The sequence below is a fragment of the Cryptotermes secundus genome, unplaced genomic scaffold (genome assembly GCF_002891405.2).
Source record: "Cryptotermes secundus unplaced genomic scaffold, Csec_1.0 scaffold1807, whole genome shotgun sequence".
Taxonomy (NCBI): Eukaryota; Metazoa; Arthropoda; class Insecta; order Blattodea; family Kalotermitidae; genus Cryptotermes; species Cryptotermes secundus.
Window position 1 is genome coordinate 618,699 of NW_019721029.1, and position 14,922 is coordinate 633,620.

Here is a 14,922-nt window from a genome sequence, read left to right on the forward strand (position 1 = left end):
ATTTAATGTATTATTAGTTACCATTGCTGTTCTAGTTGAGTTCGAGTTTCACTTCCTTACACATTCTTAATTTTTCCAGCACACCTCCTCCTCCTCCACTTCCACCACATGGCATTCCACCAGAGAAGCAGCAGCATCATGGAGAAAATGCTGAAGGAACTGAGGCAGCAGACTACAAGCCTCCAGTTCCACCTCATCGCAATATAGGAGTGACAGCTCGCATTGGTCCTTCAAGACAGCCAGGTCCAGTACCAGGATTCTTACCACACCATCAACAGCCACCACCTCCACCTCCGCCACCACCACCATCACCACCACCACCGCCGCCACCACCACCACCACCACCGCCATCACAGCATCAGTTAGACAGTGGCATTGCCCAAATAACTGCAGATCAGAGGGTCAGTGCAATCCCTGCAACTGTGGTGGCCCCAATATCAGTCCCATCCCGACGCCATCACCACCACCATCACCATCACAGAAACATCAGCAACAATCACCGTAATGGCAAATCCAGCTCTTCCGGACACCACTATGCAGCTGATTCAATTGCTGCACCTAAGCCTCCAGACCACCTACTTGAGGAGACCAACAGTAGGCAGAAGAACTACAACCAAGAATTAACCAACCTCCAGCAGCTGAGGTACCACCATTCCAAAGATGCTGTCAAAAGGCAGTCCAAAGAAGGGGCATATATTATGTCTCAGAAAGATGAAGATGAGGAGGAAGATGCCCTTCCTGATCCAACATTTGTAGAGTTTCCAACTGAAACTAACATGGGTTGTGGTGGAGTCCAGCATAGGGGTAGCAGTCCAGAAGTGAAGCGAGCAACAATAGTGGGAAACCCTATGTTCTCTGCTACAGAATATGATGGAGAAGGAGAAGATTTCAGGGTGCGTGAGGAACTTCTTGGTCTGGAGGACCTCAGTCTTGGTATGGACTATGACCAAATCATGGAATACTTCGATAATCTGAAGGAATCTAATGCTTGAATTCAGCTCCACATCCCCTGCCTGCATTGGTGGCTGCAGCTGAAATAAAACTAATATTCTGACTGAAATAAACTACAAATGCAACATCCATTTAAGGATGTAAATGAAAAGTGATCTTATTGATTGTGTTTTCAAAAGTGATAACATTCATTCTACTCTAGTCAAAAATTGTTGCTACTGCTTAAAACAGAAGCACTGTCAAGCTCCATAAACTTAGAAGTAAGACTTTTATCTCATAATAAAATTACATGAGCCAAATAACTATCCTCAAAACCTCACTTATCTTCATGTGCCATTTAAATCCGTATAGTGGCTGCTATACCCCAGTCAATGAGTAATATACTAATCAAAAAATCAAACTGTGAGCAAGTTAAATGTATCATATCTGATCATAACAACTTGTTTAATTTCATCATATAGCTTTAAAACAGATCAGAAGACATTCCTCAATTACAAAGTCAATCATGCATAATTTCTTTTTCATTGTACATAAATATGTTTTGATTTGATAGGTACTAATATTATTATATCATATCACAGTCATTATCTATCAAAGCATGGAAAATCAGAGAGCATGTTGAATGGATTTCAGAGTATAAAGTATTATGGTTGCTAGGTTGTCAGATGTGACCAATCATAAATGTAAAGTAATTATTATAGAATATTTGATGTTCCTATTTTCCCACCTGAATATTTACAAACAGCCAAAAATGCAAAGAAGAAAATTTGGTATCTGGTAAAAAACTAAGAATATCTTCATTGGCCTTTCTGTTAATAAGAGTATCATACAGTCATTATGCATCATATGACTTGTTTAATTTGAGCTTAACAATTGTATAAATGATCATCTCCGTAGTTGTATTATGGAAATGATTACTTCTTCTTTCTTTATATAGCTACATTTTAGATATTTATTGCAGTTTACCCTTGTAAATTTTGCGTTGTAAGATTTTGTAAATATAGAAATGATTCATATTATACGCACCATGACATTGTTACACATTTTATATAAACATATTAACCTTTACCAAATTTATATACATATGAAAGAGTAACTGTAGTAGATGTTTCCTTTTCTTGATATTTTCTTTTGAAGTCCTATCATGGACATCTTATAAATGGCATGGTAATCTGTATCCTTTCAGTACTGTTTCAAAATTTGCTGGCATTGGCAGTAACAGTTCTTGCTAGACTCATAACTGAACTTAGAGTGTAGAATTAATTATACCATTGTTACTATAAGAAACCTTATCTTCGATATTGCCAGGTCTAGTCTGAAATGAATAAAAGAAATCCTCCTATACAATGGTAAATTGTGTGACGTTGTTTTAGAATAAATATGAATAAAAAAGTTTGTCCATATCGAAATGTCAGTTGCATTTGCAAAATAAGTATAGCACTGGTACTGAATCAGGTAAATATGTTCTGAACTTGCTGTTAAATATTGAATCATGCAATCTGACATATTAGTGTGTTAGTGTTTCCATTGATGATCTATGTACACTACATGTAATGTGCAAGTGTGTTGACATATCTGTTGGTAGATATACATATGACACAATGATTGAATAGCAGTTTGTGAAAGTGTGACTTCAGAACTTCATTTAGCTTTCATACATCCTCAGAACTCATAGTGCTAGCATTACACTAACAACTGTATGCAGTCTTGTGCTCAACATACCTCACTGGCATCTATGTTGCTGAATATCTATCAGTGCTGAATGTGGTGTTTCTTTCTAAGTAAGGATGAAATAAAATGGCACTTGTATGTCACCTTAATGGATGACTAGATCAGCACAGTCATTCAGTACTGCAATGTAGACCTTTCTGTCTGTAAACTCTTGAAGTGTATGATAACAGAATGAAAATGTTATGTGTACGTGTACATATTAATGTCAATTAACGTAATGTTAATGAATATGTATACAGCTATTGTCTTACTAAGTAGATGCATTCTCAATGGGGCTATCACGACTATACATAGAACAGGCTCACCCATGGATACTCAGCTGATGAGAAAGTGAAATGACCAGAGAGAGATAACACTGTACATTTTGAAAAATCCCTTCATTGCTTAATTAACATAATGTATTAGATTTCCTCCTTATGTATGTTACAAAAAATTTAATATTGTTGTGCACAGAGTCCAGCAAACAGATCCACATTCTAATCTTTGCATCCAGTTTGGCCCCACAGGTCAAGCAGCCTATGGGATCAAATGATAGCAGTCAGTAATGAATGTGCTGACTGTTTAACGTTTAATATTATTGTATGCCTAATGTCTTCAATACAAATAAAACCCTTTGTAATCCTGATTGTCTATTCAGCTACTGTATATAGAAGTAAGTATAGTTCTGAATTGAAGTACCATATCTGTATGAGGGCAAGTAAGAATGTAAATTTTCCTACTTTCTTTGCCAGGGAACAGATAAAAAGAAAGGATGGAAAATGTGAGGTGTTAACAATACAGCATGCTTTGTGGAGGCATGGCGAATAACATATATTGTATGCATGCACAAGGCCAGTTCCAAAATGGGTAGCATACTATAGACATGGACAAAAGAAGGGGTTCCTAGATAGTATTCAGTTTCTATTGGCTAATGAACCATACTAGGGACATACTGATATGTATGATGACATAATATCTGCAAATGGTGAGAAAACGTCACTAATTCTCATCATTGATCAGGTTTCGTGGATGATACTGGAAATGGCCAAAACTCCACATAATCTGCCCTGGTTCCATTCATCAATGAATAAGTTTGTATTGTCACATAATTTGGGGTGCGTGACTATAGATGGGGTATGGACTGGATATTGAATTTATTGACAACTTGTATACACCATTCGAGACTACATTTTACAGATCACTGATACACACAGACTAGTGTCCTCAGTCTATTTCAGCTTCCCACACTCATGTCTTCTTGTCATAGCTGCCTGTGCAGAACTTGTCAACTGACAACTCAGCTGACTAGGTCCCAGGCTGGAGGTCATTTCACATCATCCTCCTAGTCTTCTCTTCATAGGCTGACTTTCACTGAGAACTGACAACTGAACTGTCTCACACCAACCAGCTACTTCACATCACTTCACTCAAGTGAACTGTTGACTACTGACTACAGCAAAGTCAAGTCACATTGCAACTGACGATCAGTCACTAAGTCATGGTGTCGAGCACCATTTGGGGCTCATGACCAGATATTTATTACCGTTTGACAGTTACGATCTTGTTTTTTTAGGGCACCCTCTCTGACAAGAGGACGGGTCTGTCTTTTGTAAATGCTGCTGGCCCTTGCCAGCACAGTCTTTCTTGGGTCTGAGACCCTTGGCACTCACAACCTTATTTTACTGTCTCAGATTTGAGATGTCCCTTTTCATCACCTCCTACAACTTGCAGGGTCATGGTGGTGACTGACTGCAGCAAGTCAAAGTCAAAGTCACATTGCAACTGACAGTCAGTCTTTAAGTCTTGGTGTCGAGCCCTGTCTGGGGCTCATGACAAGATATTTATTACTATTTGACAGTTACAGTCTTATTTTTGTGGGGCGCCCTCTCTGACAAGAGGACAGATCTGTCTTTTGTATATGCTTCTGGTTCTTGGCAGCGCAGTCTTTCTCAGGTCTGAGTCCCTTGGGACTTGTGACCATATTTTACTCTCTCAGATTTGAGACTTCACTTTTAGTCACCTCGTACTACTCGCAAAGTCACGGTGGAGGTATTCGACCCCACCTCCACGCCGGTGACTGACTGACTGCAACTTGGCCGGTGACCTTGTTATATAATCTCAGGGCAGATCAACAGAAAACACCACCTTCAACAATGCTTCTGCTATTGTCATGGGTGGTTGCCTAGCAATAGACTGGATATCATTTCCACAGGAACATGTCTTCTGAAGATGGCTTATAAACAGATGTTTGTTTATCCGCCTGTTTCATAGCAGTGGATGTACTTGTCCATTTCAGGTCTCTGGCCAGCAACAGGTCTATACACCACAGTATGTAAATCAGTGTGAGACACTGCAGCAACCGAAGGAAGTCTGTAACTGCTTTCATGTGTTCTGTGGGTCACCATCCATGAACACAGCCATACCATAGTTCCAGTCCAGTTACAGCATAATTAAGCCTATAAATTGGAGCAATGATTTGGAATTAAAAGTTACACTATTTAGCTGCAAACTAAAATTAACAATGCACACAGTCTGTACATAAAGCTTGCAGACAGAAGTCCCAGACATCAATGTTGCCTGAATTTTTTCTAAGTGGGGCAGCCAGAAAGTTTCTTACATGTTTACATGATTTACAGCTAATTTTACTGATTATTCTAGGGTACTCAGGATATTGTAATACATTTTTAAATAATTTTAATTCAGCGTATTGAGAGTCTCCTTAAGAGGAATTCATACAAGACCTGCAAACTTTCCTAATTGAAGTTTTAATCGAAAGGAAAGTGATTATTTATTCACTTCATATCCATGGATCATTATACATGATATAGGACAAGTCAAATACTTTACAATAATAAATAAATAATAATAATATAATGATATAATAATATACTAAGATAATACAATGATGATTCTAATAATAGAACTAATATAATCATTTAACACACAACACCGCTGTACGCCTCAAGACCCGATCCTTCTCTCCCGGCACAAAATACCCTGGTATTCTCAATCTTGTTCCTGCAAGAAAAAATACAGAGGAGGGCAGTAGGCATTCCTATAACATTACTAACATTAAAATCTACAAGTTAATTATTCTTGAAATATATGTTTACAAGTGATTAGAACTAGGATTTGCCCCCAAACAAGAGAAACTCATCTATTACTATAGAAACAATGATCAAGTAGGAATGTCTTCAAAGTCTTTTTAAACTTTTATAGTACTGGTATCTCTTTACTATATTGTGGCAACTGATTTAACATACAAAGTCCAATATTATTGAAATTGTTTTTGTATAGACTTGTATTACATGGCACTATGAACAAGTCATCTTTTCTGTTTGTATTGTGAGTGTATTCCTGAATTGGTTATGAAAACATTCAAATTGGTTTGTATGTAAACTAGAATTTCATATACAGGATGTTTCACGACTTTAGGGCATAACTGCAGGAGGTCATTTCCTAGGTCTTTGTGATCAAAAAAGTTCAAATGAACATGTGTCCGATTTTGGACGGTTACGGAGTTATGACCGTCTTTTCATTCCCGTACACGCCCTCATGTGAACTGCGTCTGTCATCTGGCAGGTGACTATTTTTAGCCATCTATAGGCAGAGCATTCTCGTTATCTCGACTCTTGAGAGGTACCTAAGGCGTGGTGGGTTGGTATGTCCGGCGCGGTNGTATGTAAACTAGAATTTCATATACAGGATGTTTCACGACTTTAGGGCATAACTGCAGGAGGTCATTTCCTAGGTCTTTGTGATCAAAAAAGTTCAAATGAACATGTGTCCGATTTTGGACGGTTACGGAGTTATGACCGTCTTTTCATTCCCGTACACGCCCTCATGTGAACTGCGTCTGTCATCTGGCAGGTGACTATTTTTAGCCATCTATAGGCAGAGCATTCTCGTTATCTCGACTCTTGAGAGGTACCTAAGGCGTGGTGGGTTGGTATGTCCGGCGCGGTTCACAACCGAGCAGCAGCCTGTGTTGCTGCCAGCAGTGCATTTTCGAAAATCAGGTTTAAGCACCAAAAAATTCAAATTAAAGGTAATTTCACGAAGTTAACTTTACATTCATACTTTAAATGTATCATGTATTATGCTGGTTTATTATTTTGTTCCGTTTATTGTCAGTAGACGTTACCTTCTATTCTGAGTTTAAAAAGGTCATAACTCCGTAACCGTCCAAAATCGGACACATGTTTATATGAACTTTTTTGATCACAAAGACCTAGGAAATCACCTCCTGCAGTTATGCCCTAAAGTCGTGAAACACCCTGTATATACAGATATGGTGAAAGTAATATATGTAACGATTTAAAATATTGTTTACAACTAACGGTTTTCGGGATTTGTATCATAGCTCTAATAGCTCTCTGCTGCAACCTAAAGATCAATTTTGCATTTCCTGAATTGCCCCAAAATATCAATCCATATAATAACACGGATTGAAAACAAGCATAATACTCGTATAAGGTGTGAACAGTCTCTAACCCTGATACTCTTTTGATTACTCATAAGGCAAAACATATTTTACATCATTTATTTGCTAGTTGTTGAGTATGTGCAGTCCACCTCAGATTCTTATCCAACCAAACTCCCAAATATTTTGTATGTAATTTGTATTATAACATATGTAAAAAACATTAAAAATGTGGGAGGCCAGTGCACACTGAAGTTACCAATTCAAAAACATGTTCATATGTCAGCATTTACCTGCAGTATTCCGATGATGGGATAACTCAGTCCGTATAGCGTCTAGGATATGGGATGGTCGGCCTGGGTTGGAGTTCTGGCTAGGCAACAGATTTTTTTCTGTACCATGGCATCCAGATGAGCTCAGGGGCCCACCCAGCATTCCTATGCAATGGGTACCAATGTGGTTCTTTCCCTTGGGGTGAAGCTCTATATCTAGGCCAGACGTCAAGAATGGGGGCGCTATACCTCCACTCCTACATATGTCTTCATAGAGTGCACAGGAACTTTACTTTTTCCTTTACCTTTACAACTTCTTCTAAACGATGCGGTGCCATACAAAAAGAAAATGTGGCATAAGTGTACCTTTCGTTGGTGCTTTCTTTTTGCTTTCTCTATGAATTTAAAAGCAAATGACAGATAAGGGTAGTATTTAGCAATCTGTGACAGTAATTTGCAGAGGTACTTACTTCATTGATAACTCAAAAATAAGAGACTTTACTGTAGGACCCTTTATAAATGGTTTGTCTGTTCATGAGGCCCAACTCATAGAAATAAATAATATTAACCTTCAGCCCAATAATCAACAATATAAAACAGTAAGGAAAATCAACAAGCATATGATGGCAGATTTTGTCACAAAATTAAGTAATGAATCTTGGGACACTGTATTTGACAGCAGTGATATTGATTCTAAATTTAATTGCTTTCTGAACACATACTTGAGGATCTTTTATTCAAGCTTTCCCTTAAAAATAGTAAAAAATGACATTAAAAACAAAACCGCCTGGATAACTGTTGGAATAAAAACTTCATGTAAACATAAAACATATTTGGCCAGTAGGGACAGTAATGATCCAAGACTAAAAAGTCACTACAAAATGTACTGTAAAATCTTGTCAAAAGTCTTTAAAGAAGCCAAACAGAATAATTATAACCAAATTCTAAAATCAAACAATAAAATTAAAACCACCTGGGATATTGTGAAAGTTGAATCAGGAAAGAAAACTGTTAATGAAGATGTACAAAGTTTGAATATTGAAGGAAAGTCTACTAATAATCCACAAGCTATTGCGAGTGCATTTAATGAATATTTCCTCTCATTAGTTGAGAAAACATATCTTAATAATAATCCAATATACTATCTGTCACATTCCTTTAATAGTTCATTTCCAAATATAAATCTCAAATCCTCAACAATAAAGGAAATTGAAAACATTATTAAATCCCTTAAGCCCAAAAATTCACATGGATATGATGAAATTTCTACCAATTTACTTAAAGCAAGCTCTGTTTACATCAGTTCACCATTGAATCAGTTGTGTAATAAATCTTTATCATCAGGGATTTTACCACAACGCTTAAAATATGCTGTAGTGAAACCACTTTTTAAAAGAGGCGAGAGAAAATGCATTTCTAACTACAGACCAGTATCTATACTGACTTCATTCTCAAAAGTTTTTGAAAAAGTTATATATAACAGATTACTTGAACACTTAAATTCTAACAACACATTAGTCAAAGAACAATTTGGATTTAGGAAAGACATAACCACAGAAAAAGCAACCTATGAACTAACCAACGATAATTTAAACGCTCTCAATAACAGATTAATAGTGGGAGGGATTTTCTGTGATTTAGCAAAAGCTTTTGATTGTGTAAATCATGATATCTTACTATCGAAATTAAATTTCTATGGAATAACTGGCAAAGCTAATGAATGGATCAAATCATACCTCAAAAATAGGTACCAAAGAGTGGAGATAAAAAGTAAAAATTCCAGTTCTGATGCATTTTCAAACTGGGGAATCATAAAATATGGTGTTCCACAGGGATCAATTTTGGGGCCCTTGCTTTTTATTCTCTACATAAATGATCTATCAAAAACTATCAATAATAAATCTAAACCAATTCCATTTGCAGATGACACTAGTATAATATTTAAGAACTCTAAAATTGAAGACTTTAAAAATGATATAAATTTTGTATTTGAAGCTTTAAATAGATGGTTCAAAGCCAATAAACTCTCACTAAATTTTGATAAAACCCATTACATATCATTCTTAAACTAAAAACAGCCACCAAATTGATCTGGTCATCAGTTATCTGATCAGGTTATCAGTTAATCTGTAAAGCACCTGATACAAAATTCCTTGGAATACATGTAGACAGTACACTGTCTTGGAAAATACATATAGAACAAACTATACCTAAATTAAGTGCAGCTTGCTATGCAATGAGATTGATTAAGCCCTTTATGCCACAGGAAACACTGAAGATGGTTTACCATGCCTACTTCCATTCTATTATGAACTATGGATTAATATTCTTGGGGAACTCTTCACATAGTGTTAAAATTTTTAAGATACAAAAGAATATAATTAAAATCATTACAGGACGTAGAAGTAGAGATTTATTTAAGAAATTAAAAATTCTACCTCTTCAATTACAATATATATTATCGCTTCTCTTATTTGTTGTGTACAATAAAAATAAATTTGAATTAAATTCCAATATCCATAACATGAATACTTCCATCTATCTTCATCAAACTTATCACTATATCAAAAAGGAGTCTACTTTTCTGGCATACAAGTGTACAATAGGGTCCCACAAAGTATCAAAAACTTGAGTAATGATACTAAACATTTTAAATCAGCTAAAGAAATATCTGCATGCTGATTCCTTCTACTCTGTAAACAAATACCTCAATGTAAATAGAGAATAATGTAGAATTAAGCTATATTAGTTTAAGATAAAATTACTTGTACCAGTAGGTATTATTTTGACTTGTTCTATATCCAGAGGTATTAACTTACTTAGGATCTATGGAATGCAAATAAATTCAATTCAATTTTCTAATCCATGGGTAGCAGCTAGAAGAAAAGTTGGTGAATTGCTGTGGACAGGATCAACAGGATCGAGTTACACATCTGAACCTTACTAATCCGTGATGGGTGGCAAGGGTGGAGGGGAGTGTTCGGGTTGGTTTAGTTGGGGAAGTAATATGCGTAAGAAGAATGTGATTGATAGGTTAGAAGGTAATGAAATATATGTTATCATCAGCTACACTTTCAGGAGTTTAAATAGAGCATTCCAATCATTGCTATAGCAATGTTATAATTGTAAAATAATAGCGTAAGCATAAATAAAACATAACCTATTAGTGAGTTTTTAAGATCCTGATTCTTGGGGTTGTGAGTATTAGTATTATGGTCCTCTGGGATGTGATGTTGTGTAATTTGGTAGTTTTGCATGAACGTTTCGAAAGAATCTGCTGCTTCCATATTCAGGGTAGAAGAGAGATCCAACTGGGGAAAAGTGGTACGAAGGCAGGACCAAAGCCTGGCTGTCTATGAAACAGTAGCAAACCCCTCTCTTCCCCATAACCATTTCTCTCTTCTTTTTTTTATCGACGATTGACACTCACTATTACTGCCCGTTTTTTCTTCCTTTTATAACATAAGCCTACCATTTCTCTCCAATTTGAACCACTGTTTATAATGTCGGCTATACAAGTCCATCCTACTCACCAATTCTACTCACTATATAGGCACATCCCTCCCTGCATCTCAGGTTCACCATACAGATGCTTCACAGCATACCTATCATACTCAATATGTAAATGCTTTTCTCCCTCTCGATCATGCTTGTTGTATAGCTGCTTTCAAGTTTCATGGGCACACATTGGGCCATCCGTTCATTTTGTTTCATGTCAATAAGGCACACAGTCAGCTAGGGAACAGGGCCACCATTGCAGCTGCTAGAGAAGCTGCTGTGCTTGTACATTTAACATCAGCTAGAGCCTTAGGCAATGATGTTCTTGCTTTTCTTCTTTCTGCAGATTGTTGTTATAGCAAGATGGATGAACCCAGACACTGGGAAACGAACTGTGAGTGGTGCCCAACCTTGTGGGTGAGGTGTACCTTCTATAGCTCCATCAGGACTAAGAAGGACCTCATTGCATGGTCACATTCAGCTTGCATGTGATCATTTGTTAAGAGGTGACATGGCACCTGGTTGTAACTTACTGCTTTTTCTGCAGAAGTGCACACATTATGATGATCTCCAGGCATTACATCTTCATGATGAGCCATGCACTCACTCAGGAAATGATCATTGTAATGTTTCTGACATTTTGTAATTTTTTCGTGGTATAGGATTATCCCCCCTCGTTTGTGTCTCCACCTTATCGTGGTGAGGGGGTTTGAGTATGCCAAGGACCCTGAGAGCTATACCAGCGGTAGTGTAGCTACTGGCAGGGCCTCCCTTGCTGGACAGGTCAAAGGGTAGGAATCAGACGAAGAGAGACACCGAAAATTGATGCCCTAAGCAGCAACTTGAAGCACAGAGAAAATGATGCTTGAGATGGTTCAAGTTCCAATAGCAACAGGCATGATCAGAGTGGTTAGAACGGCTGTTGTACTGCGATGTGGAAAGCAAATGGAAAAACTACCACATTATCACTTTTCCTGGATAGTCTCTTTCCAAAAACAGAAAATCGCATTAAGTGGAGAAACTGTTATGGAAGAGGCTGTGGATCTGTCGTCTGACAGATTACTGATGAAGGAATGACTAGGATTGTCATGTTTACTTAATTCATGTCTTTATTTTTATTTTCTTTGGTGTTCCAAGATATCATTGCTCCATACACAGACTGTTTTAGTAAAATTTCTTGACCCAATGTCTATTGCTGTTTTGTTCTCCATTTTTAAATCCTATTAGTGAGACCATGACGGACACTGTGGTGTAGTGGTCAGAGTTCCTGGCTACAGATTCAGAGGTCTTGGGTTCGATTTCTGGTGCTACCAGATTTTCTGAGAACTGGTGGGTGTGGCACAGGGTCCACTCAGCCTCATGAGGATAATTGAGAAGCTACTTGAATGTAAAAGTAGTGGCTCCGGTCTAGAAAACTGAGATTAACGGCCGTGGGCATCTGTTGCGACACCCTCTATTCGCCAAAGTTGGTACTCACTTCGCTGACAAGGGGTGGTCGCGTGGTCAGTATACAGTAGAACTTGGTTATAACGTCATCAAAGGGACCTAGAAATAGTGTCGTTATAAACGAAAGTCGTTGTAACTGAAATGGGCACTTCCACAGTAGCCTTATGTTAGTCACGTAAAAATCTACCAAAAACAGAGTTAAAATGTTGCATTTTTTAGTGAAATATGTAGTTAAGTACAGACTAACGTAACATTAACGTGGAATTGCCCAAATGTATAATATCAAAGACATATTACAGCGCTTTTCACTGACAATACACACAATATTTCACGAATCACTTTAACTTTCTCTTCAATGCTTAAAACTTTCCTTTTCATTGCCATGTTTTCGCTACTGCACTTCTCTGGGTTTAGGCAGGAACACTATAGGGTAAGTAGACAATGTGAGGTCCTGTTAGACGAGATTCTAGGAAAGGAATGCAGTTAACAACCTGCCGCGTCCTCTTGCACTATTCACGCAGTCCCATCCCACACCCTTGTTTTCGCAGAAAACCCACGCTCCTCTTGCAGCCTGCGGTCGTATTCTTCCAGGACAGCCACGTCAGCAAGTAGAGAAAGTGAGGGTGGGCAGACACATCGAACTTTCCCACGATATCAGAGAAATTCAGGAATGAAAATGACGTTACATACGAGGTTGATGCATTTGTGCATGTCATACTAAGCAAGGTATAAAAACAGTTGCTTTATGAGGAATTAGTTCGTACCATTGAATATTTGACGCAATAGACAAGGTGTCGCAGAAACCGATGTTGCTATAACCAAGTTTTACTGTAGTTTGCTTGTGGACTAAAGGCCATGGAGTTATTTGTTAGACCACTTTACACTTCAAATTTTATACTGTTTTATGACCCATGATCTACCTTGACTTTTATGTAGGTGCATACAGCCATCAATTATGACATGCCTTAAAACCCATAACACACATATGAACTTGTGAATCATACAGATCCATATCTACATTATTATCATGAATGTATAGACACATCCCTTGCTGTCTGTAATACCAGCAATAGAAATGTTATTGTACATGCATAGTATATATTTGCCTCCCTAACTGCATATCATACTTGCTATGTAACTGCCACCCTACTACCCATTCATAATCACTATATAGATGTCTCTTCCTGTCTGTAATACTGGCTATATCAAAACTGTCATACATGTTTACCACACTTGCTGTACTGCTGTATCCCTCCCTCTCAAACATATGGATTTATAGATGTCTATTATGCTTGGTGTATACATTCCTTCCTGTCGATATATCATGCTGCCTGTGTTTATGCATTCTTTCCTGTACATAATACCATACATACATATATACCATGGCGTGCACACAGACTTTCTTCGCAGTGGGAAGAGTGACAATCAGTATCGCCAACAGCAATGAAAGTAGTGCTGATATAGATCCATAACATTTGTAGTCAGCACTTTATGACATAACATATTGAACGAAATTCAGCTGTTCAATATTACCCCACACATGAAGTGAGACTGAATATTTATTTGGAAATGTAAATGTGAATTCCTGGAGCAAGATACTTCGGAAACTAATACATATTTATTATTATTTATTTTAACTGCAAATGGGTTTCCCAGTTTGAATCATTTCTATGATGTGCAAATTTTGCCGCCATTTTTGCACCCGGTGCAAGGGGTGCACCCCTTCACTAGGAATACGCATTTTAAAATGGAAATTCATTCATTATTCATACAGCTATCACCCAGTCAAAACACAGTTTTACAGACTGTCTACAAAATATTTAAAACATTATATGGGTACAGCAGACCGCCTCTGTGATCTAGTGGTCAGACCTCCTGGCTACAGATCCAGAGGTTCTGGGTTCGATTCCCGGGCGCTACCAGATTTTCTGAGAAGTAGTGGGTCTGGAACGGGATCCACTCAGCCTCGTGAGGATAACTGAGGAGCTATTTCAATGAAATAGCAGCTCCAGTCTAGAAAACTGAGATTAACGGCCATCAGGAGCCGTCGCGCTGATCACCTCTATCCGCAAAAGTTGGCACTAAAGTCACCGACAAGCTGTGGTCGCTTGGTTGGTATAGTTCGCTTGCCGATTGCAGGGCACAGAGTTTATGGGTACAGTAATGGCTGAAAGCAGGTAGAAGCACTCTGTTCTTTAAGAGGACTGTATGTTGCTGCATATAATTTCAAATAATTCACTAACTATTCTAATGCTGAAGGTGTTGAAACGGAATGTAGGTTTCTCACTTCTGGTGCAGGCTGACAAATACTTAGGCACATAATGCTTCTTCGTTATCTTCAATGTGTGAGCATCAGACTGGACACTGCGTCCATACTGTATACTGTGGCAGGCAAACCCTCAGGTACTAAATTCTTACATTTTTATGAGGATGGAGATGACATCACATCATCATCAGTAATCTGTCAAGACGACAGGTCCACAGTCTCTTCCAAAACAATTCCTCCACTTAATGCGATCTAGAGCTTTCTCCTTCAAATGACAGTATCCTCTTCTGTCCCCAAGGTCATCCAGCATTCTTCTTACGTCTTCTTCCTCGTCTTCTTGTCACTTCTATCTGCCC

General features: G+C 37.9%; 1 protein-coding gene across 1 annotated transcript in view; it reads left to right on the forward strand.

Moving 5' to 3' along the window:
- The window catches only part of LOC111875333 (transmembrane protein 132E), a 536,521-nt gene extending 532,355 nt beyond the window's left edge, over window positions 1–4,166 (forward strand). The window contains exon 12 of the mRNA XM_023871491.2: window positions 80–4,166. Coding sequence (XP_023727259.1) covers window positions 80–992 — 913 coding nt within the window. The 3' untranslated portion in view covers window positions 993–4,166. The remainder of the gene's footprint in view (window positions 1–79) is intronic.
- The last annotated feature ends 10,756 nt before the right edge of the window (window positions 4,167–14,922 follow it).